Source organism: Ursus arctos, unplaced genomic scaffold, assembly GCF_023065955.2.
Source record: "Ursus arctos isolate Adak ecotype North America unplaced genomic scaffold, UrsArc2.0 scaffold_3, whole genome shotgun sequence".
NCBI lineage: Eukaryota > Metazoa > Chordata > Mammalia > Carnivora > Ursidae > Ursus > Ursus arctos.
Window position 1 is genome coordinate 99,026,469 of NW_026622985.1, and position 26,433 is coordinate 99,052,901.

Below are 26,433 nucleotides of genomic sequence, written 5' to 3' on the forward strand. Positions count from 1 at the left end.
CACAGAAATCTTTCCCTTCTGATTTCAAGCAGGTAGAAATGAGAGAAAATAAATAGTGAAAACATAGCTGCACTCAAAAACAAAGAGTTTTTTATATACCTGGAACAGAGTGGTGTCCTTCAAAGAAGGACCAGGTGAAAACCTACAGCAAGAAGCAGGTAAGACCAAAGTTCTGCCACCCTCAAGGAGCAGAGACTGGAGTCAGACCCAACAGGAGCGGCTAGGATATTGGCGTCCATGAGGGGCGGGGGACTGGACAGGTGCCCCCGCCTTAAAACTGGGTTCATGTTCGAAGGGCCTTGAATTATATCACCCTTGTCAGGCAAAGGGCTCCTGCCCAAATGGCAGCGTGAGACCCAGACAGAGGCTCCAAGTGCCCAGGACATTGCTCGGGGCCACACCACCAGGAGTCTCTCATGACCCAGGACACTTGCAGGGAGGAAGTCACAACTAAGAGTCACAAAGACCTGCAGGAACACCAGCTTAATACACACGAGCACTTCGATCCAAAGAAATAAAAATCAATAGGAAAAGCAGAAAATGACATTTTAGGTTTTAAAAAAATTATCAGTGGTAAAGGAGGTTACAACTATAAGAGTAGATTATGTTGAAAAGGAGTTAATTAGGAGTATTAGAAATTAAAATATAATTTGAAATTTGAAAATTCAGTAGCGGGATGAAAGAGCTATCTAGATAAAGCTAAAAAATTGATAAAGTGAAAAATCAAATGGAAGAAATCCTGCAAATGCCCCCAAAGACATAAAAATGTGAAAAACATGAGCGAAAATGTCAGCGATGTGGAGATCGGACCCAGCAGGTCCACTTGCACCCTGGAAGGGAGGAATAGAATGAAGGACAAACCGTATCGAATGAGATCATTGCTGGCAACGTTCCTAAGGTGGGGACTGACAATATTACTGGCTGGTAAGCGTGAGTTTTAAAGAAAACCCACAAGTGGACGTTTTCTTTTTTTCTTTCCTTTTTTTTTTTTTTATCGTAGGTTCCACCCCCAGCATGGATCCCAACTCAGAGCTTGAACTCATGACCCTCAGATCAAGACCTGAGCTAAGATCAAGAGTTGGACACTTAACTGAGCCAGCCAGGCACTCCACAAGTAGACCTTTTCTAATGAAATTCCAGAATATCAAACGTAATGAGAGGATCTGCCCTCATCTCTGGACATTTCCCACTCACACTTTCTCCCACCCCAACACCAACACTCACAGTTCCCTGAGGATGGTCCATTCACTGATGCCTTCATGCTCTTGCAGTCCTTCTAGCTTGAATGTTCTTATATCTCTTTTATCTTGGCTAGCAGGACATTCCTCAGGGAATTCTTTCCAGGATTCTCCCCACCTCTTTCTTCCTAGTCATAGCCCACCCTTCTGTTGCCCCCACTGATGCTGTTGCAACTCAGTTATACTTTCCATCTGGCTCCCCCTGCTCCCTGAGCCTCTTAGAATCTTCAGCTGGAATTCTTCAGGGCCCAGTAAGGTTCCTAGAGCATGGCAGTCACGCATGCTTGTCACCACCCCAAAGGATTTTTGAAATGCATCAAAGTACAAATCAGTGATTTCGTTAGATAGCAGTTGAATATGTGAACAAATCACCAAGGTCCAGAGAGGCCAGCATGAGCATCCTAAGGAGACAGAGCTGATAATTGACAGAGTCAAGTGTCCTGGCTTGAGGAGAGCACTTTCTAGCATATATCATAATGCCTCCACCACAAACTGTCCCTATTTGAAAGTCATGTGTTTAAAGGAAGGGAAGAATGAAGGGGGGCTAAACAGAAGGGGGAATGAACCACAAGAGACTATGGACTCTGGGAAACAAACTGAGGGCTTCAGAGGGGAGGGGGGTGGGGGAATGGGATAGGCCGGTGATGGGTAGTAAGGAGGGCACGTATTGCATGGTGCACTGGGTGTTATACACAAGTAATGAATCATCGAACTTTACATCAGAAACCAGGGATGTACTGTATGGTAACTAACATAACATAATAAAAAATTATTATAAAAAAATAAGGTATCTTTTAAAAACAAAGTAATATTTTAAATTTAAAAAAAATAAAAAAATAAATTTGTTTTTAAAAACAAAAGACATTTTTACATTAATAGAACAGTTGTTTGTAAAAAGAGATTTTCAGAAAGTGAATAAATTACCTTTTTCATCTTTTACCCAAAATTTGTTTAAATGACAGCCTTACACTCTTTTCTCATTACAATCATGGATACCTCAAGAAGTGAGCTAGAATCTTCCTTGAATAGTGAAGTTTACTCAGATAAAGTTTATGTTTTAATAGGACTATTTATTTTCTGACCACATGCTTTAGAGTGTCTCAGAAATTTTTATACTGTTCTTGTGTTATTTTATTTATTTTATTTTTCATTGAAATATATTTGACACACACCATTGTGTAAGTTTAAAGTGGGTAACATGCTGATTTGATACATACATATATTTCAATATGATTGCCTTTGGGCGGTTAGCTAATGCCTTTATCAGGTCACGTAATTATCATTCCTATTTTTAGTGGGAATAATTAAGATCTAATCTCTTAGCAAATTTGATATTTATAATACAGCATTGTTGTCTGTAATCACTATACTGTGCATTCAATCTCCAGGACTTGTTTTTCAACTAGTTGTAGATATATTTCTTAATTACTAGGTTACAGTATAACTTCACTACATTGATGCCTAGTGATCTTTAAAATGGTCCTTTACTGTTTGTTTTCCACACCGAAATGCATCACATCTGAAGCAGCGTGTTCCTTTTTCTGGGGCTGCTTCAGTTGCCGATGGAAAGGTCCTACAGGGAAGACTTAGGTCTGGTTTAACATGTTTTGTTTAGCACCTGGGAGAGCTCCACATACAATCAGGTCTAATAAGAAGGTCACCTTGAAAGGGAGCATTCTGTCATTTTCAAAAGACTTTTACACACGCTAATCCTTTTTGATATTCAAGAAATCGGTCAATGCACACAGTAACACGTGACTCTTCTGACAACTTCAGTCATCGATAGCATTCAGAAAGGCCAAAAGAAAGACACCATACAGGATTTGTAATAGAATCTATGCACTAGAATCCTACAAGGAGCTTTGGGGATTTCATTCAGAGAGTATTTATTTATGTTATCATGCCATCTAGCAAAAATTCTCGTCGTTTTCTCCACCTGCTAGAGATTTTGAAGCAGAAAATTAAAAGAGGCAAAGGGTCCTGTTGAGAGCAAGCTCTCTGACGGCCCAAGAACTGGAAGCGAGCGCCACAGGCAGAAACTGAAAAGAGCAACAGACCTAGCAACCAAACATCAAAATGTGAAAACAACACAGATCTGAAAGCCCCGCCCGTAGGCTGCACACAGACCTGCACACCTTGATTAGCACTGAGCAGAGCCCCGCACAGCAGCCCAGCGCAGACCTGATGAAATGAGGAGACCGAGTCTTCAAGAGAAGGGCCGTGACAGCTGACAGCTGCCATCTTCTGTCCTAGAAGGGTGATGTACATCAGAAATGGTTAACGAGGTTGTTGGCATAGCAGAAGTGAGAGCGGTCTGACATACTACCCTGTGTGTTTACTCTGTGAGCACAAACCCCAGAAGCTTCCACCTCAGGAAATAGGATAAACGTTGCCAGGTTTCTACAGGCTCACCCACTGGTGCCGTTCACTAAACATCTCCTCTTGGGATGGATATGAGAGTGGTACCTTCAAGGCTCCCCTCAGGTGCTCCCTGCCAAGCAGAGCAATGGAGATGAAGCAAGGTGGAGTCTGGGTAGTTTGCACACAGACATTCGAGGTGTGATTCTGTCTGAACAGGAACTGATTCCCAACCCGAGACAGCCAGGGACAAGTGAGGCATGTGCGCTATCAATACCTACGGGATACGTCCCTCACCGTTTCATCCCCAGCACCCAACACGCTGCCAGTGGTTGGCATTGAATAAATGCATCGTGAGTGACTGATGACATCACCCCACTGAGCTCCATTCTGGACAGCTGCTGCTTCCTCTCGTGACCATCCCCACCTTGGTGTTCACGAATCAGTCTTGAAACATTTCCCTCTGTTCCTAAGAAATGTGATCGTTTACGGGTTCAAGTAGAGGAGGGGAAATGATGCCCTTTTACTGCACCGTGATCCCCTTACCGTAGTTTGTGATATTTTGATTAAAACCAAAAAGCAGGACTGGCTTTTGTTCAGCCCTCAAGTTAGGTAGAGAAAGTATATGTTTTAACATACGTACTATTTTTGAATGGCAACCCCAATGTTTTGTGGTCCTCTCTTTTTTTACCCCCAAATAAAAGGGTTAACTATTTGCCATGTTCTTTTCTAGCGGAAGATAATAGTCTGTCTCAGAAGAAGACGGTCACGGTGGAAGATCTCTTCAGTGATGATTTCAAAATTCATGACCCCAAGGCTACGTGGATAAGTGGTAAGTCCTGAGTCCTGCGTGCGCGCGGGAAGCCACTTTTCCACGGTTTGCGTTTGGTCTGTTACCTCTCATGTTCTCTCTTCGGCTGTGGAAGTGGGTGTCCAGAGCTCTTGCTGTGATAATCATCCTATTATCATTCTAAGAAAATGTGGATCTGGTCAAATGGGGCTGTTCCTTCGTGAGAAATGGGTTCTCTGTGTCACCTCCCCATATCATTATTTCTCAGGCAGCGATGTGAGCTGTTGCTAAGCAACAGGACCAGGCAGAGACACAGCCGAGCTTCCCTCCCTCTCCCTGCTTTCTTCCCTATTGTACGGCCCTGGCTTTCAGTCCCCGGTAGATAGGGGGGCCGAAAGGAACTCAAAGGCGTCTTCTCGAATGCCAGCAAATGAACGAAACTATGGAGCCTGGTGCACGTTTGAGGATAAATTTATTTTCCTCTTGCACTTTAGTCTGGATGTAATCTACTTTTCTTGTATGGTGGGGGGGATTAAAACAACAAAGCAAAACAGAATTGGAGCAAAAGGCAATATGTATGTTCATGAGGCATTTTTTGGTCCAGGACGTAATCTATTTCATCCACTTGTGGCTGAACTAATTTTCGACTGCAGTCATGGGAGAAAAGGTGTGAATGACCGCACGCCAACCTCTGCAGGCTCTGCTGCCTCTCCCTGAAGTAGTCCAGCCAGCGTACCTCCTCTCCTGTTATCTCCACGAACGTGGATTTTACTGGGGGAGTCGTGGGATGCACTTGAAAATTAATCCTCAGGTCAGAGAACCTTTATGGTGGAATGCTGGAGGTCCAGTTCAAATCCTGGCTTCTATAATAAATGAGGCCCAGAGAGGTTAAGTGATTTTTCCGAGGTCACACAGCTTGCTAGCGGCGCAGATGTGGTTGGAAGCCTGTCTCCTGACTTCCCATTTAGTGCTCTTCCCGCTGCCGTCTAGTTGAGTGACACGGTGTTATTGTGTTTGCTTGCTGTCAGGCTGCTTCTGAAATGCTGCTCGTGCTTCACAAGCTCTCAGAAATCAACTAGCGATGACTCTTTGCCATTCATCTCCTCCTAGGGCAGTAGCTTCTCTTTGTCTGCAACTGTGGCCTCGGTATTCATTTCTGATCCTTGGATTAGCTTATTTAAAAATAAGTAGATGGAGCTCAAAAGGAATGTATTTTATACAAAGGAATTAGGGAGAAATAGGAGCAGTGTGCTGGGAATGGAGGTTGGGGGGACCCAGAGAATTCCAGAACACAGAGAGAGCCAAGGTCTTTTCGTTTGATGGAGGAAGTAATTTCAGCTTTTGTGTTGAGGGACGTAGCCCCTGCTCTCAGTTTGTGTTGACCCATTGCATAGGCAGGAGGAAAAGTACCAGTAGCATACTCCGGGCTCAGTTCTGGGAATGAAAGGTGATTACCCTCTTCTTAAAGATCGTGAAGTCATATTCTAGAAACAGAGCTAACAATGAGTGACCAGGCATTTCAAAGATGCTATATAAACTCCAGTCTTAAAGAGTGGCCAGGTTTACTGATTAGAGAAAGCAGAGAACAGACCCCTGGGGGATGTAAGGCTACAATGTGAGTTTGTGATGAACCTTAGGGAAGAAAAGAAAGTAGAGAGAGAATGAGAGGACAAAAGGGAGGGAGAGGAGAGGAAAACTGGTAGAGAGGCAGAATCTAGGGATAAAACAAACTGGAGACAAGGAACACTGAACCAGGGGCGCCTGGGTGGCTCAGTCATTAAGCGTCTGCCTTCAGCTCAGGGTGTGGTCCCAGGGTCCTGGGATCAAGCCCCGTGTCGGGCTCCCTGCTCCGCTGGGAGCCTGCTTCTTCCTCTCCCACTCCCCCTGCTTGTGTTCCCTCTTTCGCTGGCTGTCTCTCTCTCTCTGTCAAATAAATAAATAAAATCTTTGGAAAAAAAAAAAAAAGGAACACTGAACCATAGCTATGGGGTTCAGAGCAAGTCAGAGGAAGCCCTGCAAAGACTAAATGAAATGCTAATATTCCTATGTCAGTTTATTAGGGTGCCCATAGTTGCAGACTGGGCCTAAATCAGCATTCTGTAAGAAAAGAAAAAAGAAAAAGAGCAGAGATCTGGAGTCACAAGCGCTGGTAAGTCTCTGCTGGAACCATGTTGGTTGTAAGGAGTTTATATCTCATGAGCTAATTCACACCGCAGAGGAGTGGAGCTGGGCCAGAGGTGTGCTGGCCCTCTGGCCAGAAGAAACAAGCCAAAGTTTCTTTATCCACAAAGTTGGGAGTTAATACAAGCAATTAAGAAATGGCCTCCTGCCCAGCAGAAAATGCCCGGCCTGCCTGTTTGGCAGGTGAATTCTATTCATGAAGACCACCTGCAGTTCTAACTGAAGGGCCTTTGGTGTCCAGGAGCTTTCTTAGAAGTACTCTCCTTTCGTAAAGGTACCCATCCAGTGTGATGTTTTGCTACCAGGTAACCAGTAGTCGGGTTTCTCCAAAGACTAGGCAGCATCCAGAGTGTAAGGGAACATGATTGTTTTTCTCCCTACACTCCTCTGAGATGTGTACCTCCCACTGTTCTTTCATGTGTTCCTCTTCCTGATCATTCCCTTTCTCCTGCTCTCTAAAAGATAATAGCTTAAAGTGGATGAAGTAACTTTGCTGTGCTTAACTGGAGCTTTATAACTGATTTTTCACAAATACCATAAAAAATTCATTCATTTCTTTAATATCACAAGTCTAAATGTGAAGATCCAGGGAAATATTACCAGAGTCATAGGATTACCAAATGATGTGAAGCTGGGTGTGCTTTAGAAATTATCAGAGCATTGCTTCATTCAATTAGTGCTTACTGAGTGCCCCACAGGGCAGCAGGCAGAGGACGCAGTGCTGGGCCCAGGGAACTGTTTCTGATGGGTAGCCTTGGGAGTCGCCTCTGTCATGACCATCTACCACCACCATCACCATGACAGTCTCCTTTCTCTCGTCCTCTTCTTCCTTTCTCCTCTGTCTGTTCTTCCTCTCTTCTTCTTCATCGCCATCATCGCCATCATTGCAATCATCATCATCATCATCACCGTCATTATCATCACCACCACCATCACCATCACCACCATCATCACCATCACCACCATCATCACCACCATCATCACCATCAGCACCATCATCACCACCACCATCACCATCACCACCATCATCACCACCACCATCACCATCACCACCATCATCACCACCACCATCACCACCATCACCATCATCACCACCATCATCACTATCATCACCACCATCACCACCATCATCACCACCACCATCACCATCATCACCATCATCATCACCATCATCATCACCACCACCATCACCATCACCACCATCACCACCATCACCATCACCACCATCATTACCACCATCATCACCACCATCACCATCATCACCATCATCATCACCACCATCACCATCACCACCATCATCACCACCACCATCATCACCACCATCACCATCATCACCATCGTCATCACCATCATCACCATCATCACCATCACCATCACCACCATCATCACCACCACCATCACCATCACCACCATCATCACCACCACCATCACCATCATCACCATCATCACCACCACCATCATCATCACCACCATCACCATCATCACCATCGTCATCACCATCATCACTATCATCACCACCACCATCACCATCACCACCATCATCACCACCACCATCACCATCACCACCATCATCACCACCACCATCACCACCATCACCATCATCACCACCATCATCACTATCATCACCACCATCACCATCACCACCATCATCACCACCACCATCATCACCACCACCATCACCATCATCACCATCATCATCACCATCATCACTATCATCACCATTACCATCATTGTCACTATCATCATCACATCACATCATCATCACGTCACCACCATCATCATAACTACTGGGGTTTCCCATATCTTATCCTCTAGGCTACGTGCTTTGTACATATTTAATTATTTAATTGTTACAACCACCATAATTCTCGTTTTACAGATGAGGAAACTGAGGCTAATGGTGTTCAAATAACTTGATCAATATCATAGTTAGTAAGTCGCAAAATTTGGACTCGAACCTAGGTATTTCTGGTCTTTATAAATGGTGCTACATCGGATAGAACCCAGGTTTCTGGAGTCCTGCCAGGTTCTTTCACAACCTCACTAGCTACATAGTATATTCTATCCAAAACTATAGGTTGTGAATATTTCAGACTTTTTACCATCCCTTAAATTCTCTATCCTCGCATCCCTTATTCCCACGATGTCAAGCTAACAGAATACCTCAGTAATAAAGAAAATGGAGGAACCCCATGGAGAAAGAGACTTGAATTTTGTATTTTTATTATTATTTTTTAGTGTACGTTAACCACTAAAGATAACAAGTGTATCTTAGGTTTAATAATGGAGTTAATAGTTTAGAACCTGATACACTTTATTAGGAGAAAATTTATTGGGTTAGAGTTAAATTTCTCCTCACCCATTTTTATACTAAAGACTTTTTTTTTTTTTTTTTTTAAAGATTTTATTTATTTATTTGACAGAGATAGAGACAGCCAGCGAGAGAGGGAACACAAGCAGGGGGAGTGGGAGAGGAAGAAGCAGGCTCATAGCAGAAGAGCCTGATGTGGGGCTCGATCCCAGATCGCCGGGATCACGCCCTGAGCCGAAGGCAGACGCTTAACCGCTGTGCCACCCAGGCGCCCCTATACTAAAGACTTGATCGAATCTACCTTTTCTGAAAACGATCGTATAACAGCTTTCATACTCTCTGCCCTCACGTATTCGTTGCAACCAGATGGGGTCTGTGGATCAGGAGAATAGACCCACTGAGCACCCTGACAAAGAAGGAGGTCCACACTTCCTCAAAATGGCCACAGTGCCGTCTCTCTACACACTCACTTGGTGGAGGGAATTCTTCCATCCTTTCCAGTAACCACATTGCACTTCTCAGCCTCATGGATCCCTTGATGTGCTGTGCTGGATTCCACGATGTGAGGGGTCAGGCTTTCACCCAGCACCCACTGAAACGCCCCCGTGCAGTCACCACTAGCCTCCAGGTAGCTGCCTCCCACAGTCACGTCTCAGACCTCATCTTACTTTACCCGTCAACTGACTACTCCCTCGCCACTGGGTCACCTTCCCCCCTGACCCCTAGGTCATCGTATTCCCTTGGCTTTATTTTTGATGTCAGCGGTGCCTCCTTCTCAGGCTCCTGTGCCGCTTCTTGCTCTTTGTGCTGACCTTTCCTGGTGGTGGGTGCCAGGACTCAGCCTCTGGTCCTCCCCACTGAGTATCTGCACTTCCTCCCTCAGTGTTTTCATCGAGTTTCATGACCTTAAGTACCCTCTGTCTGCTGATGCCTCTCCACACTGCATCTCTCCTGAGCTTCTCAGCTGTCTCGAAGAAACATCACAACCTTCAGCTGAAAAGCCCCAAATCTGGGTTCCTGAACAACCCCCCCCACACACACACACATACACAAACCACAGACCAAAAAACAACCCCTGCCCCATCCCCAGCATCTCCCACTTTGGTGCATGGGAAGCCCATCCTTCTGGCAGAACAGGCTAGAAAGCTCAGAGTCAGCCTTTGCTCTGCTCAGATCCATCATGAACTCCTGCTGGCCCCGCCTGACATACTCAGCGCCCCTCCAGACTCAGCCAGACACCCAGGCTCATGATGCCAGGCCACAGGCAGATTGGCAGCCGTCCCCGAGGAAGGTTCTGGACAAGACACAGACGTGCAGCAGGCAGGCCTGGGAGCTGGGCTCTCCAGCAGCAACTCGGATAAAGCCTCCGTCTGGTGCCAGGAGAAGGGGTCCCCTAAGTGACTGGGGTGCAGTTTTTACGTTTCCAGCTTCCAGATGTCTGGATTCCTGACACCTCTCGTTTCTTCTCAGTGTACACGCCCCTAGGGGAAATCACGCCCAGGACTGTGGCTACGATCTGTGTCAGTGAGTTCCGATTCTGTATGGAGCTCGCACGCTCTTCTGAGCCACCAGCGTGTGCCGTGCTTGGCAGTGTTGTGTGTGTCCCCTGACGGATTTACACACCCACAGGGGTGTCTGATGGATGCCTCACGGCACATGCCACCCTCCCCAGTCTCCCGTCACAGGACCCGCGCTGGCCCCCCAACGCTCTCAGGGTGAGGCACGCAGTCCTGGCCCCCGCGACCCTCCATTTCTTGGACCCTCTGTGATCAGCCTTCTGCTTACTTTCCATTGACATGCTTCTGCTTTTCTTTAGCCTCTGTGTCTCTCCAGATTTCCCTTGCTCTGAGCTGACGCGAGCTTCTTTTGATGGATTCAAGAGTCCATGTCTTTTCTCTCGTAGGGTGGTTCGTGCATAGGATGTTCCTTCTGCCCAGCACCACCCCTCCTCTGTGTCCCATCTCTCCCGCTCCCACCCTGCGAATGAATGGTCCTTTTCTTTAGGATCGGCCCTCATTCTTGCTCCACAAGCAGGCTTCTCTGTCCTGCTTTTACCCTTCCATGTTTAGACTCCCTTGAATCCTGGACGTAAACTTTTTTACATGAATTAAGTATAATTATTTACTCAGTACCTGTCTTTCCTTCACCACATAAACTGCGCAAGGGTAGGATTCACATCTGTTTCTGACCTAGCGGAGTGCCTGGTCTGAAGCCATCTGGTCACACTTCTTCCACGCTTTCTTATTTGATGCTTAAATAACCTAGTTTTAAAGATAAGGAGACAGAGGGGCATGCCGTTTTCCATAGAGTGGTCGGAAGTCTTTTCCGATGAAGTGCTTTTAAACAGAGACCTGGATATGAGAATCATGCAGATGGGCTATCTTGGGGAAAAGCATTCCAGGCAGCATGGAACAGCAGCTGCGAAGGCCTGGGGGCAGGAGGCTGCCTGGCATACCCAGGAACGATGTGGAGCCAGGAGAGAAGGGCAGTACGTGACAGCAGAGCCGACGGTGGGGCCAGATCCTGCGGGCTCTCGGAAGGTGGGTGGGCAAATGAGAGGGGGGTAGAATTTAGAAAAACGGGGAGTCAGCTTTGGCCTTTCAGAAGTAAAGGTTTTAGAGGAGTGGGATGACATGGTGAGGTTCAGCTTAGGCTTAGGTGTCATATCAAATCTTTGTGTGATATATGTATTACATACTTATTGCAGTAAATTAGAAAACAGAGTTGAACACAACTACAGAAGATACCAAAACTCACCTGTAACTCCACCGACTAGAAATAGCCACTATTAAATTTTTATACTTATCTCTTCAGGTAATATAATGTGTGGGATAATACTAAGTGTATTCGGGGGGAAGTTTATAGCATTGATCATAAACATATTTCCATGTAATAAATATGTATTTCCATTATCATCTTAATGTCTGAATAGGCTCTCATTACGTAAATGTTCCCTAATTTGGCCCATCTTCAGATGCTGGAAGGCTAATGTGTGAGTGGAAGCGAAGTGGCCAATATAAAAGCCATCGTGAATGATGGATGACAGGGTGTGCAGCTGAGTAGAAATGGAGGGGATGGGAGGACAAGCCAGGTATGACTCAGAGGTTTGAAGCCTGCTTAACTGGAATGGCCACTGCACCGACGGGGACTTGGTTTCTGTGGTTAGATGATGAGTTCAGAGTAGATGTTGACAGAAGATAACTAAGTGGCAATGCTCTTTACATATTGAGGACCAGGCATGAAGCTAGGTGAGCGGTCAGGGCCGCTTGGAGAAATGTGGAAAGTATGCATCGCTGAGGGGCTGCTAACGTCTCCCAGTGGGTGGGGGAAGGGGGAGGGGCCCAAAGGCCAGAGGAGGCAAGAGGAGAGCCCAGAGGTTCAACATCAGGGAAGGCACAGAGAAAGCGGGTGAGGAGAGCCACCCTACTGGTTGGGTGATGGCAGGTGGAGAACGCGTCAGTGAGAAATTGCCCACGGTGGCCGCGTACTCCCTCTGCCCGCAGAATCCCTCTTACTCACCCTGTTTCAGACTAACGCCAGAAGGACGGTGTAATATTTGTCTGTAAGCAGCTTTGGCTCACCCCTCCCTGCACGTGTAAACCACAGCAGCGGTCTTCTCCGGATCCGTGGAATCGTCCCTCTGCCCAGCTTGTCCGAGGCTGCACGTACTCTCGATCAGCATGTTTGCTTTTGCAGGTTTGCTTCCTAGGAAGGCTGGCTGGACTGAAGCTTGCAGATGGTCTGGTGAGCTCATGCCCTGTGCTGTGAGCAAGCCACGGCCACCTGCACCCTTCAGGGAACCCGCTGTTCCCGCCGGTATCTTCAGGACGCAGGCACGCCCGGGGCTGGCAGGCAGGAGCTCCTCGCAAGGCCCGGTTCACGTGTCCGCCAGCTCCAGGCGGGAGCTTCTCAGCCACTCTGTCCTCCCTGCGGCCATTCCTCTTCAGTGGGAATGTGGCAGAAAAGCACTGTGGCTGGCTCTGGAATCTCTGTGTTTGTTTATGCTGATTTCCATTAATCCAGCCACTTGTGAGCAGAGAGCCCTCTGTGTCTCCCGGATGTAATACTAGAGAGACCGTAAAATTGGAGAAAATTGCTTCCTTTGAATGTAGGAAAATATCAGCTGGCTGGCTGATACCAGAAAAGTATATGTTTTAGAAGGTAAAATTGGAGATAGAGCCCAGGGCTCAAAGCGACTTGATTTCCATATTTGCTTTTTCCTCTTCTCTTTTGTTATTCGGAAAACACAGATGGATTTTTTTTTTTTTTATAAAGCTCGTGGGGTTGGATAGAGGGGGAATTCAAGTATAAAATCGTTTGGGTATTTCTGCTGCTTTTGGAAGGCCACATTTTTTCAATCAAAACCATGAAGTCATAGAATTGTGAAGAGTGAGGAAGGCCCCAGAGGTCATCGGCACAGCCCATACGATTGGCCAGCAGTAACTTCAGGGAAAAGCCCAGGAAGGACAAGCTTCAGAGACCAGAGGTGTTCCTCAGCGTGTCAGTTAGTAGGTAAAGACAGCAGTGTCGTCGTTTGAAGTCATGCAGAAAATACTATTGAAGGACATCGTTACACCGTATTCAAGTGAGAAATAGACGAGATGAAATTCTAGTACACATTGGTGTAAACCACCATTTTCCTCTCTCTCTTTTGTAGTGGTTTTTGAGATTCCACTTTTCCTCAGGAGAAGAGAACCCCGGTTGTCTGGTATTCGGAGGCCAGTTCTGTCTCAGACTATGTTAAGGCAATAAAGCCCGTCCAGACCGTTGCTCCCATCGGCTCCGACTGGGGCTGTATGAACGGCCACCTGTCTGCATTTTTCCGTCCCACTCTTAATGCATCTTCCACATTTCTAGTATCTGAGCTGAAACTCGTATCTGCTTCAGGCGCTTCGAACGCTTCCTGTTGGAGCGTCTGTGGGGAGACTGTCCCAGTTAGTGCCAGTGGCAGTAGAAGCAAGGATTGCAACAGGCTCTCCAGCCCCTGAGTGTCGCTGGGCTCCCCGGCCCCCGCCACTCGGTGCATGGCTGGCAGTCCCATCCCTGCCGGCTCGGCCGGGCCACCGCTGCTCCAGCAAAGAGAGGGGCCTCTGAATCTTGGAAGCCCCTCAGCTGTGGCAAGCGCGTGCCGCCTCCCTGGGAAATTTAAGTACGCCCTCGCCGTGGTGGAACGCGGTGCCGACCCTTGCCGGGAGTGACCTCCATCTCAACTTTGTATGTTTGCATTACAAGAGGACAGCCTTTTTTTTCCCCCTTTGGGAACCAGGAAATATGTATGTGTGTATGAATGGATGTGTACACACATGGGCATGTATTTGTTTTCCTGAGAAGGGATCTCACGTGAGATTTACGTGTTATTTTTCCTCTGCGGCGACGTTGACGTTTTCCAGGATGCGATAGGGCTGTTTCAGGGCTCCTAGGCTTTTAAGGACTTTTCCTGAGGGTACCCACAGCACTGGGCCCCTCTCTCCCCATACGGTGTGCAGACGAGCGAGGTACGGCTTGAGGCACGGGCGATGCTTGAGCAGGTGTCCCTGCGAGGCCGGATCAAAGCACGGGCGACAGTGCCGCCCAGGCACGGCCGCCCACAGACCAGGACCCACAAGTCCTCTTTTCTTTTACCTGGGTTCAAATTAAGAGAGCCTGGAAAGCTACCTAAACCTCAGTTCCTGCCTCTGCTGAGCCCAAGGGTGCGAGTCTTCGCAGGCTCTTTCCAGAACAGTCTATTTAAAGCAAATCAGGAAGTTCCAGTAATTAGAGACTCCGCATCCTTGAATGCACTGACCCTCACACAGCACTGACATTATCATTTATTGTTTCAATTAAATTACCCCACAAAGTCCTTAACCACGTCAGCCTACCAGAGGCTAATTAATTATCATTGACATCTTTTCAAACATTGATCACCTTCTTAATTAATAAAAAATGAATCACTTGCTCTCTTGCATAATTGAGTCTAATCCCCTATGACCCATCCATCCCGCACGCACGCGTAGCTAACCGTACGTTCAGGTGTTTGTTTTCTTCTCTTGTCTTGCCCTTGATGGAAGTTTCTTAGGACCATCAGTGCGTTGTAGTGACTGTGCCGTTTCTCTCATGGACCAGAGTGTCTGGCTTGTGATAAAGTCTCTGTAAATATTAATCAACCGAGCACATGTCTCGGTGATTGAGCAAACTGAGTATTTGGGGACAATCTCTTAGAGTAGCTGGCTTTCTGGCTGATTGAAGACTAACCAGGTTTATTCGTCGTAACTCCTGGCATTTTACGGAATTATACATACAGTTATAATGATAAATACATACCTGATTCTGTTTTCCTGCTGTAATTGGGGGGATCTAACAGACGCTGGTGAGAGCTCCTGATACTAGACTTCTTCGCCCATAGTTTTTATACTTGCTGTTTACTGATTATATGCAAAATGTACCCAACACTGTCCCAAGTTCTGTATACGTACCACTCCAGTTGATCACTCAGAGCCACCCGAGGAGGGACATGGATGTCATGGTGCCCACGTGGCCCAACTGTCTGCAAGTCTTCAGCCATGCTTGGTCAATAGAAGCATAAGCATGGACCCATGTCCTGTGGAAAGCCCAATGGCCCTTTCTATGTTTTGCGTTGTGCTTCCTGACCTCTTCCCAAGCCAACCCCTGCATCCTCTCGGGGTGGCCCTCCATGACCCCAGGTCACGGTTGTCTCATCTGCGTGCTCTCTGTTCCTTGTTGGACACAGCCGCTGCTCTGTTCTCCGAGATGCACGAACACAAAGCTGCTTGATGACAGGCTTTTACGAAGGGCAAGGAGGGTGAGGGAGGAGAGCCATGGCACACCACAGAAGAAGAAGGACCTAGAAATGAACGCATACCAACCTCTTCGGAAGGCTTAAGAGTGAGGCAAGAGCCTCAGAGAATTTTTGATTGGCTTCCTTTTGTTTCTTGCCTAGGAGGGCTTTCCACACCCACGTGGCCTTGCTTTGCTGCTCTTGCTTCGGTCACAGGACCTTAGAGTTTGTGTCCACGGCCCCCAGTCGCCAGGTGGCATGGAGTTTGAGCAGAGGGATGGGAAACCAATCAGCATTGCCTTCAAACTTCGTGTGCATCTCATGCTCACGTTTGAAATGTTTCGGGGCCTGGGCACGCCGAATAACCAGCGTTCTGTGCTCTCTTTGCAAGCTGAGTATCTTCCAGAAGGAGGCTCTTCTGAGTACTAGGGTAGATCTTTCTAATGTCTGGTGGTTTACAAGTGGTTGATATGAAGTCTGTCTTTCTTTGAATCTCATCTCATGTCTTAGGGAGTGAACTAGGGGAAGTTTGGGGAAAAGTCATGTTGGCATCTGGGCTTTTCTGACACCAAGCAGGCTCTGGGCTTTCAGATCCAAGTCCCCAACAGATGGGCCAAGCTCACCTCTACTGCTTGTGGCCTGGCACAGGCTGTCTCTCTACTCAAAGACCCTTGCTCACCCCCTCTTCTCTGGGTACTTTGGGCTCCCACCCAGGCTCCTCCTTCTAGAAAAGACAGGTGAGGACCATGCATGCAGCTCCGTTCTGCAGTGGTCTCCCTACGCCCGGCAGTCCTCGCTTCTCTGCTCCCTCCAGCCAAAAAGGCCAAATTAAGAACTGTTTCACATCTTTGAGACCTCTGCCTTTTGCCAAGCAAGAATCCAACAAGTGAGTTAATTTTTTAACTTCTTCCAGGCCACGTGCCTGGACAGGGCTTCCATCCCCACCAAAAAGAGGGGAGAAATGGAACAAACCTCAGACATTTAAAAATAGTTGAATGCTTCCTATGAATACCAGTTTTGCAGAGAAGGGTAGGATCAGAGAGGTTATTTGCCCTGGGCCACACAGCTAACAAGTGGCAGAACTAGTGTCTTTAAGAGTCCTGTCTGACCTTCTTCGAAATTACCTTCTGGGGATTTTGAGAACTTGCCCAAAGTTCAGTGGAAGATTTACATTTACTAAATGCAAAGGCCTTAATGTAGTCACTGTGAGGTTGAATCCTTACGGGCCCTGGGAGTCTGGAAGTGTCAGTGAAGGACAAGGCATTGTCCCCCGGGTGGTTTCATCTCCTCTTGCGCTCTCTCAGGACCAGCCTGGCTCTGCAGCGGGGCCCACGGCTCCGTGTGATGCGCGCAGTCCCTGCCCCTTGCTGCTGGTGTCCTGTGGCCCTGCCATCCTCAGGGTCACAGCAGAAATGCCAGGGCCCGGAGGACGAGTCTGTCAGCAGGCCCACGCAGCCTCCTGGGGCTCCGTGGGGCAGCCACGGGGAGTGTGAGCTCTGCTGCTTCTCCCACATGTCATCTCCTTGTGTTGCTATTAGCTTCTCAGCCTCATCTCAGACAGTCGGGCACCAAATACCTTCTTTAACATGGTTGTGAGTGCAGAAGACAAACGCCTAAGAAATACACAGATAAGCCTGAAGAGAACAATGCTGCTGGGTACCTTTTTAAAAAGGACTTAAACGAGTTTGGGGTTTTGTGTCCCCTCTAACACTTTGCTGGTAGATTCGCACTAAACCCACACTAGCTGCTCGGGGGTCGGTAAGTTCTAGGTCAGGAGTTCTAATGGGCACATTCATGCAGATCCTGCCGTTGGCCGTCTGGTTCCCACGCCTGGAACACAGCGTGTAGTGGTAGCCAGAGAGCAGGAATGCTTCTCGGGAGTCACTTCATCTGCTCTCATTAAATTGCCTCAGAAGTGAGACCCACCGCTGTCCACAGCCCCCTGGCCACCTGCAGGTGAACACGCACACGGTATGCGGAGGACAGACGGGGTGTCTGGTCGGGCTGAGTGCACCTTTCTGGCTGAAGTCAAGGGGTACATGCAACGACGACACCATTCTCTCCTGGCATGTTTCCTGGGCCAGCTCCCCTCTCACTGACTCCTCACATTTAAATAGGTTTAAAAAGGTTGATTGTTCATCCTTAAGTCAAATTGTTGGATTTTTAAAACTTAATTTTGGGTTACGGTCTCCAGATAAGTAAAGTTAAACGGATCGCTAGTAAAATTAGTGTGCGCATTTGCCAGCTGACGGGCGTTAGAAAGAACGGCCGCGTCAGCACTTCCCTGTGGCTCTGCTTGAAGCTGTCGAAAGCCTTTCTCCTCCATGGCCCGGATCCCGCCCGCAGCCCTCGAAGACATCGCTCTGTGCTCTGGAAAAGATGCGGGGTAGCGACAGCTAAAAAGAGGTCTCCGCTCTGCCTTCACTCCCGGGCGGCCCGTCTTCTCCTTTACTCCCCCTGGCCTGCCTTTGCCTTAGAGCCTGGAACTGGCCCAGAGTCTCTGCCTCCTCCCTTTTTTGAAGCAGCAGTTGACAGAGTTTAAAAGCACAAGCCCTTCGCCTTCCCTCCTTCTCATCCACCTGCATGTGTGCGTGAGAAACCGGAGAGAGTGGGTCGTACTGGGAAGGGAGCTCATTCTCTAGCTTTCCTTTGGGAGCTCAGGTCCAAAACCACCACCACCAGCTGTGACTGCTCCCAGTTTCTGGACAGTTCCACAGGAACGCCCTGGACAGAAGCAGGAGGTTGTAACCTGGGGCTCCAGGGCAGAATGTGGCAAGCTCCCTTTCCCTGCTTACTCATGACCTTAGCACATCTTCTGCTAATGTGTCTTTCTGGGACTTTCCTTCTGGGGTGGGAACTTCTCTCTTGAAGCTGTGTCTTTCCAACCTCAGTAGCTCAAGGATTCTGTCACTGCACGAAACAAGGTAAGTTCTGCAGGACCGCACTACATAGAACAGTGCAGACAGGTGAATCAGGACCCTTAGACCATCTTCCATTTCCGTCCTAAATATTAGAGGCGTTCTCCTGAACGCTGCTTGCTTGGATAATGAGCTAGGGTCATAAAGACATACAGACATGCTTTGTCCCTTGTATCTAGAACATAAGGCATATTGTAAAGGCTAACTTAGAAAACATCAGTGTATTTTTATTTGCTTGATTATATTGAGGCCTGTTTCCTACCCCTGGCACAGTGCCAGGAAGTGTTTGCTAAATGAGTGCATAGAACAAAATATATGAATTCACACCATTTTGTTCCAGAAACGGATTTGGTGCAAGTCAATGTAGACATCGGGCAGCAACAGAAGATCCCAAGGACAACAAAGAAAAGACAAGGGCCCACAGTGCATGTTGGTTTCATGGGCATTTTAAAGGAATGAAAATCTCCTGTGAACTGGGAGGGACATCCAAGGGAGGCGCCTCCTTCTTGCCTCCACCCTGCTCTCTGCCTGCCCTCATCCTGGTCGTCACCCTCCCCTCCCACCTGTTTTCTCTTCTGGCTAGACACCAGACCGGGTGTTATCTGTACATTAGCAGTCATGGAAATGCTTTGTGGCCGGTGGTGTTTCCATTTTACATACGTGGAGCAGGCGTAAGGCTTCGTCTGGGTCACATGGTTAGTATCACAGCAGAGACGTGGCTGCGGGTTTGCCTCTGTCCAAAACTTTTGTTTTATAATAATATTTTTTTATTATATTATGTTAGTCACCATACAGTACATCCCTAGTTTTTGATGTAAAGTTCCATGATTCAAAACTTATGATGTGGACTCTTCCCTCTCGGTAGGCCTTTGAGCAGGATGAAGACCTGTTCTCATTTTCCCTTGCCCTTCTGCATCTGAGGCTTTGCTCTGAAGATAAACCATCAAATCTCACTTAGGGATTGAGACTCATTCAAGACTCACCCGGAAATGGCCTTGCACCAGTCAGTTAAAAACCCATGAAGCTTCCATATCTGTCTTCTTCATCAAGGCCCGGTGTCCACGGTCTGCAGGTTAACCTGAGATTCCTTTAGGAGATGGTGGTGTTTATGTCACCAGGGTAATGGAAGCAGCCTGGAAGTCAGCGCAGAGTTCCGTATGGGACCTTTTGGAGAAGTCCTTAAATGGAGGACAGTGACCCCAGGGGTGTTGCAGGAACCAGGCCCGAGTTGTCAAGGTTCAGCTTCAGTAATGTTTCCAAGACCCCAGGGTGATTTGGGTCAAGTGTGACTTCAGTGAGTGAATTTGTAGGTTGAGTGAGGGCCATTTTACAAGAGGATGAAATGTCGACATGAATTCTCAGTGCATACTTGTGGTGTCATGTGTAAGCATAGACCTGGAACTTTCCATGGTTCTGTGAGCGGGGCATCCAGTGAAGGCCTCTGGGGAAGCTGTATTTAACTTGATACAAAACAGTCGTGGTTTGATGGCCCATAGTTTTGTTTTAAGATGCAGAAGAAAGAACTAAAATATTCAGATTTCTTTTGTTCTACAATGGATGTCCTTTATCTTCTGAATGCCTAAAGAGATTAAAATAGTTATAATATGATGACAGCCATCTTACATAATGAAAATACAATTCAGTGATTCGTAATCTTACTAGTTTTAAAAAATAATGCTGGGAGTAGTCCATTTACACTAACCTTCCTTGTTGTTAAGTTTTCTTGAACTATGTCATGATTTTTAATTTTTAAAAGAATTCAGGATAAGAAGTTGCATATCGGGGTGCCTGGGTGGCTCAGTCAGTGAAGTGTCTGCCTTTGGCTCAGGTCATGATCTCAGGGTCCTGGGATCAAGTCCTGCATCAGGCTCCCTGCTCAGCGGGGAGCCTGCTTCTCCCTCTGCCCCTCCCCCTGCTTGTGCTCTCTCTCTCTCTCCCCCCCCCCAAATATAAATACATAAATAAATAAAAATACTTAAAAAAAGTCCCATGTGTGGAGTTGTACATGGGCCATATGTGATTGATAAGCCTCTGCATATAGACACAAGCAAAGGGCCGGCTCATGCATAAGCAGGATATGTCACGGGTCTGCAAAGCCCGTCCAGTTTTGGAGGGCCCTTCCACTGCGGAGCTGCTAGACTTCTCCCAGGAATTGTAGAATGAGAGAAGCCAAGCATCTCGAGCACCCTCTAACAGAGTTCCTAACGTTACTTACGTGGAAAGAGTGCAGCCCAGGGAGGCTGGCTGATTCATCCGAGTTTATACATCAGGCCTCAGGATTCTCTACTCAGTGTTTCTTTTCCTACCATTCTGCCTCCTCCAAATCAGTTGATTGCACTCATTCATTCATTGGCTCATTCATTTGATCAGTAATTGAAAAAGTGACGTAAAGAAAAACAAGACCAAGTCCTTGCCCCCAGGCGCTTGCCGACTAGCAGGTCACTGAGAGAGCTTAAATGACGTAAGCTATCAGGGGCACTTTGCCGAGACACAGAGTGGGGTGAGCGTGCACGGAACCGGCAGCTTCCTGTCTTGGGAGCTCAGGGAGAGTCCTTGGGGGTGTCCTTTGAACCAAAGGGACGCTTGAACCTAACTAGGACTTTGTCAAGTGCAGGTGTATGGTGGCGTAAGGCAGGAGTAGGGAATTCTGTTAACACTGCAGGGGGAAAGCATAGAGAAAGAGCTGTGGCAGCTCTGCAAGGGGATCCCAGCGTTAGTTCCCCTGAAGCCAGGACATTCAGACACCTGTAGGAAAGGAGGCTGCGGTGTGGGTGGGGTCAGACCTGGGGGCTTCTCTGCAGGCTACTCCTCCAAGCAGAGGGACCTGTGCTCTCCCAGGGGTGAGACCCGCCCTGTTCTGTTTCTCGGGTGATGAGAGCTGCGAGTAAGCTCAGGCTGTAGCCGGGATGGTGAATTCTGTGCACGGACAGCTGTGTACGTACCCGGATGCAGCAAGAGGCAGAGGAGAAAGTCACTGAGCCCACAGTGCATCGAGCAGGAGATCAGTGGAGCTGCGTTTGCAGGACCTCATCAATGAGCACTGAATAAATACCTGCTGGAGAGCCATGTGTCTCCTTCACCATGATTCAGCAATACGGAATGCCCGCCCAACGCAGCCCACGTATTGGTAGCAGACAATTTACTGGACAGAGTCTTACATTTTCATAAGGAAGAATCTCTTAAGATTTAGAGATTTCACAGACATTATATATCTTTTTTTTTTTTTGAAGATTTTATTTATTTGACAGAGAGAGCGAGCAAAAGAAGGAACACAAGCAAGGGGAGTGGGAGAGGAAGAAGCAGGCTCCCAGCAGAGGAGCCTGATGTGGGGCTCGATCCCGGAACGCCAGGATCACGCCCTGAGCCGAAGGCAGACGCTTAACGACTGCGCCACCTAGGCGCCCCAGACATTATATATCTTAATTTTTAATGACATATCCATGATGTGTTTTAGGACTTTCTTCTGTCTGGAACAAACACTGGCAAACTTAATTTATTTCAGGAGAAACACAAATGTAAGTGGACCTCTCAAATGTACTGAATATAATCCGTTTTCTTAGAATCTGAGCCTGCAAATCTCCTGTCCAGAAGGAAGGAATTAATTTTTGAAAAGTAGAATGAAAATGTTATGAACATTAACACTATGAGAAGTCACTTAATACAATTAACTTGACCCAAAAGGGGGATATGAGAGCCCGGAGATTTAAGGTTTTTACTCTAGGAGAAGATCCCATTACCAGGTATGAGATATTTATCCCCTAATTTTCAGCATTTTTGCCAGAGGGTGATTCTCAGCAGTCAGTGTCCCCTGAGCACTGAGAATGATACGCACCCATGGGGAGACCCAGCAGGAGAGCCAAGCCCACTTAAACCCATGGCAGTAATGGTCTTTGACTCTAATAAGCTCTGTGAGGGAGGCTCTGTAAGGGAAAGGTCCCATCCGTCCTTATCATCCAGTCGTGCTATTGAACAGACAGGGGGCCCGACGTCTGCTCTTACGGTAACTTGGAAGTGCGTGCCGGGGAACAGGCCGGAAGTCTTCCTCAGTGTCACCTCAAAACTCAGAAACATACACCTGACACCCAGTTTTCTTCAAACGCCCTATGTAAGTCAACCCTCCATGGTATGGCCAAAGACCTTGGCCAAAGACCTTGGGCCATGTGTCTGTGGTTCAGCCTGAAAGGAAATGTATCCCTGTCTTCAAGGAAGTGGAGTTCTAGTGCACTCACTCATTCACTCCTCATTCACTCGTTCAGGATTGTGTGGAGGGCGACTCTGTGCAGGCCCTGTTGCAGGCACTGGCGATGAGGAGGTGAGGACAGACTTGCTCCCTCGTGAAGCTTACGTTGCAGTTCGGGTGATGGTATTCTTCAAAGCACAAAGCCCGGGAGGGCGAGGGCCTCTGTGAGCTTGGAGTCCAGCCTCTCCTATGACGGATATAAAAACTCAAAACGTGAGGATAACCTGTCTAGCGGGTGTGCCTTCTAATCTGAACTGTATCTGAGAGGCTTTTTTTTAAGATTTTATTTATTTGAGAGACAGAACGAGCAAGCATGAATGGGAGGAGAGGCAGAGAGAGGGAGAAGCAGACTCCCCGCTGAGCAGGGAACCTGACACGGGGCTCAGTCCCAGGACTCTGGGACCATGATCTGAGCCAAAGGCAGACACTTAACCAACTGAGCCACCCAGGAGCCCCAATATGCCCACTTTTCTTGAAAACAATCTGAATTTCCTACATGTATGTAGGGGGAAACATCTAGAAGAGAATAAAACAAAGCCATAGTAGTGTTAATCTGCTAGGATTAGGATTACGCACGCTTGTTTTCTCCTGTTATCCCTGACCCCTGGACTCCCCCCCCCCCCCGTCTTATTTATGGCGGAAACCAGCAGCCTTCTCTACGAGGCCAGAAGAGGTCTTCCTGTCAGCAGGGTGATGGAGAGCACGTACTGTGTCCTCCCTTGGTCATAAGAAGAGGGTACGATCCGTTCTGGAAGGAGCTGTGGTCAGGGACAGGCGTGAGACAGGCACAGAAGGGAGGGGCAGCAGGCGAGTCTCTGCTCTGAGCGTGAGCAGAAAATGTCCGGATCGCGCGCCATCTCACGGACGGTGTCCTGATTGCTACGGATCAGAGCCCTCTGAAACTCTAAGGTCAGGAGGAGCTGGACCCCAAAAAGAACGAAAGCAGGGGGAACCACCTGGACGGATTTCAGCTGAAGGTAACAGAAACCCAAATGAGTGGCTTAACCAACAAAGAAATGCATTTTCCTCACATGTGAGACCCCAGAGTCGGACGATTCGTGGCTAGTGTTACTGCCCAAAAACTCATCAAGACCCAGGCTGCTTCTAGACCCGATGACTGTGTAGTGGGGCCGCCCTATGCCTGTGGGGTCTCAAGCAGCATCGCCGGCCTCCACCCACCAGCTCCCCGTGCGGTGAAAACCAGAGACGTCTCCAGACACTGCACACCGCCCCCTGGGGCGACAGTCACCGCCAGCTGAGAACTGCTCCGGCTCCCTGCTCCGCTGTCTGTAACACGTGGCTTTTATCCTCAGATGCTCTAAAAAAGAAAAGCCAGTGGTTCTGTTTGTTGCAAAGTAACCGCTTCACCGAAGGCCCGTGGCCTTCCTCCCTGGGGTTGGCCTTGGGACCGCCTCGTTGTCTGGCACAGAAGAGAGGGAGGCACCGAGTGAGGAAGGGAAGGGCTTGTAACTGCGTGTGTTGAATCCCTAGAGGACGTGGGGGTTCTGAGAGTAGAGAAGAGGAGGCAGAACGGACCCTGGGCCGGCATCCGGCCTCCACGGGCGGCTAGAGGAGGGGGCAAACGATGTGCCTCAGTGGTCTCCCTGACCACGCGTCTCCTGGAGACAGAGCGGGCCCTCGCGGCGTTCAACACACATTCTGGAGCACGACCTCCCTGCCTCTTAGGCCCGCGGAGCGTCTGTGAGCTGGTTTGCAGCTTTGTACCCGAGGCGGCCTGAGCGCAGGAGGAATGTGGCGGGTCCGCCGTGTCCCAGTGCTCGTCACAAATACATGTCCTGCCTGGAGCCCAGCGCTCGGTGTGGCCAGAGCAGCGGGATCTGCCATCACTCAAGACCCTCTCCACTCACTTTTCATCTTATGAGGTTACGGTTTATTTTTAAAACGTTCTATCAGTCCGTTAGAACTCTTCAACCTTTCATTTATTTTTACTCTTTTCATAAAACTTGAGTTCTGTATAAGATGAGAGAACAGTCCAAGGAATCCCCATGTGCCCTTCGCGCCAGCAGTTCACAAGCGTGGACACATATCGCCCACCCCCCGCCAGCTACGGTGCAAGGAACCCCCACCCCTTATCGTCTCAACTGCGCATGTTTGGTATGTGTGCTGGGGACCCCAAGACTCCCGGCCTCAGCCCAGAGGGAAACAGCTGCGACTTTTCAAGGCCAAAGGACGCGAGGCAAAACCGCCCAAGGGAAAGGCCCACGGGCCGAGATCCAGGGGGAGGGGGGCGCCAGCCTCCGGAGCCCTGTCCCCGCGGGGCCCACAGGACGCGCCTGGTTGCGCATGACAGGCCGTCACAGCCCGGCTGAACCATTGTCCGCCGCGAACCTCATGGAGACCCAGCGCCCCTGCCTTCAGTCGGGGCTGCTCACACGAGGCACGTGGGCATGGATCACAGTTCGGGGCTCCCAGGAAGCAGGTGTTCAGCGGGACCCACATGCGCCCAAAGCTGAGGCACAGAGAGCCTCTCTCGCTCTTCGGACGAAGACGTTCTGGACTTGGGCAGTGGCGACGTCGCGCAGCTCCGAATACACCGCACGGCGACACTGAACTGTTGTCCCTAAAATGGTAACAGCGGTGACTTGTATGTGCTATGAACTCCGTCCCCCCAGAAAATCCCAGCTGGTCTACTTCTGTAAGAGGAAGAGTGGGAGAGAACGTGTGTGCTTTCTTTGGGTGCTAGACGACGGTGCCCGGCAGGGAGGAGGCTGAGTTAGGCCTGTGGTTCTCACAGGAAGACCCTCTGGAAAAGCCTCTGTTGAGGGGACACTGAGCTGAGTGGTGAGTCGGCCGGAGCAGGGTGCTGGTGGTGCTGGCAGCGGGGAACCCGGGGCTCTTGGAGCCGCTCAGCTGGGTGGGAGAGCCTCGCTAGGCGTCCGTTGCGGAAGCGACACCTGCTTCATGCTCCCGGTATCCCGCGTGCCGGCAGCCTCTGCCTTTCCAGGGTTTTCCTGAGATGCTGACAAGCGTCACGGCAACGCTCCCTCTAAGCCCCCCGCCCCACGCTGTGAAATCTGGTTTAGGAGAAGGGGCAGACTCGCGTGCCCTCTCCTCCCCTGGTTTGCGTGCTCGGGAAGGCGGCCGGAGGGGGGTCAGAGATGCTGCCGGCCCCCCACCCCAGCCTGTGATCCTCGGGGATTTTTCTTCAGTGATGAAACAACACACCTAGAGCATCCCGAGACTTTTGACTCTCTAAGCTTGACACGCATGGAATATTAAAAACAAATTTTTAAAAAAAGGCTAGCAAAAACTAATGCCAAGACCAGTCTGTCTGCGTGACTTCGCTGCTGGTCTGTTCTCTGGGAACCTTTCACAGAACTTTAATCACATTCCCCCAGTGATAGCTGTGAAATTCATTCTGAAAGTCATATTTTTAGTTTTCAGAAAACTAAAAATAAACCCAAATGTATTTAAATGAGCCAGGCTACCTTGTAAAGAGCCATCTCTTCCTGACAGGCAACACAAACTCACCGAGGACCTTTTCCGTGGCACGCGTGCTCGGCTCCATGTGGGCTGGTGTGAGCGCCGCCTCCAGCCCCCCACATAGACGGTGAGAGGTGCCGAGCGACAGTGGGGAAGGTTCTCGGAGCATGGGGGA

General features: G+C 48.6%; 1 protein-coding gene across 2 annotated transcripts in view; it reads left to right on the forward strand.

Annotated features, from left to right (window-relative positions):
- The window catches only part of DPP6 (dipeptidyl peptidase like 6), an 883,822-nt gene that overhangs the window by 555,050 nt on the left and 302,339 nt on the right, over positions 1-26,433 (forward strand). For both annotated transcript variants that reach the window (XM_044392285.3, XM_044392287.3), the window contains exon 3: positions 4,330-4,428. In XM_044392285.3, coding sequence (XP_044248220.2) covers positions 4,330-4,428 — 99 coding nt within the window. The remainder of the gene's footprint in view (positions 1-4,329; positions 4,429-26,433) is intronic.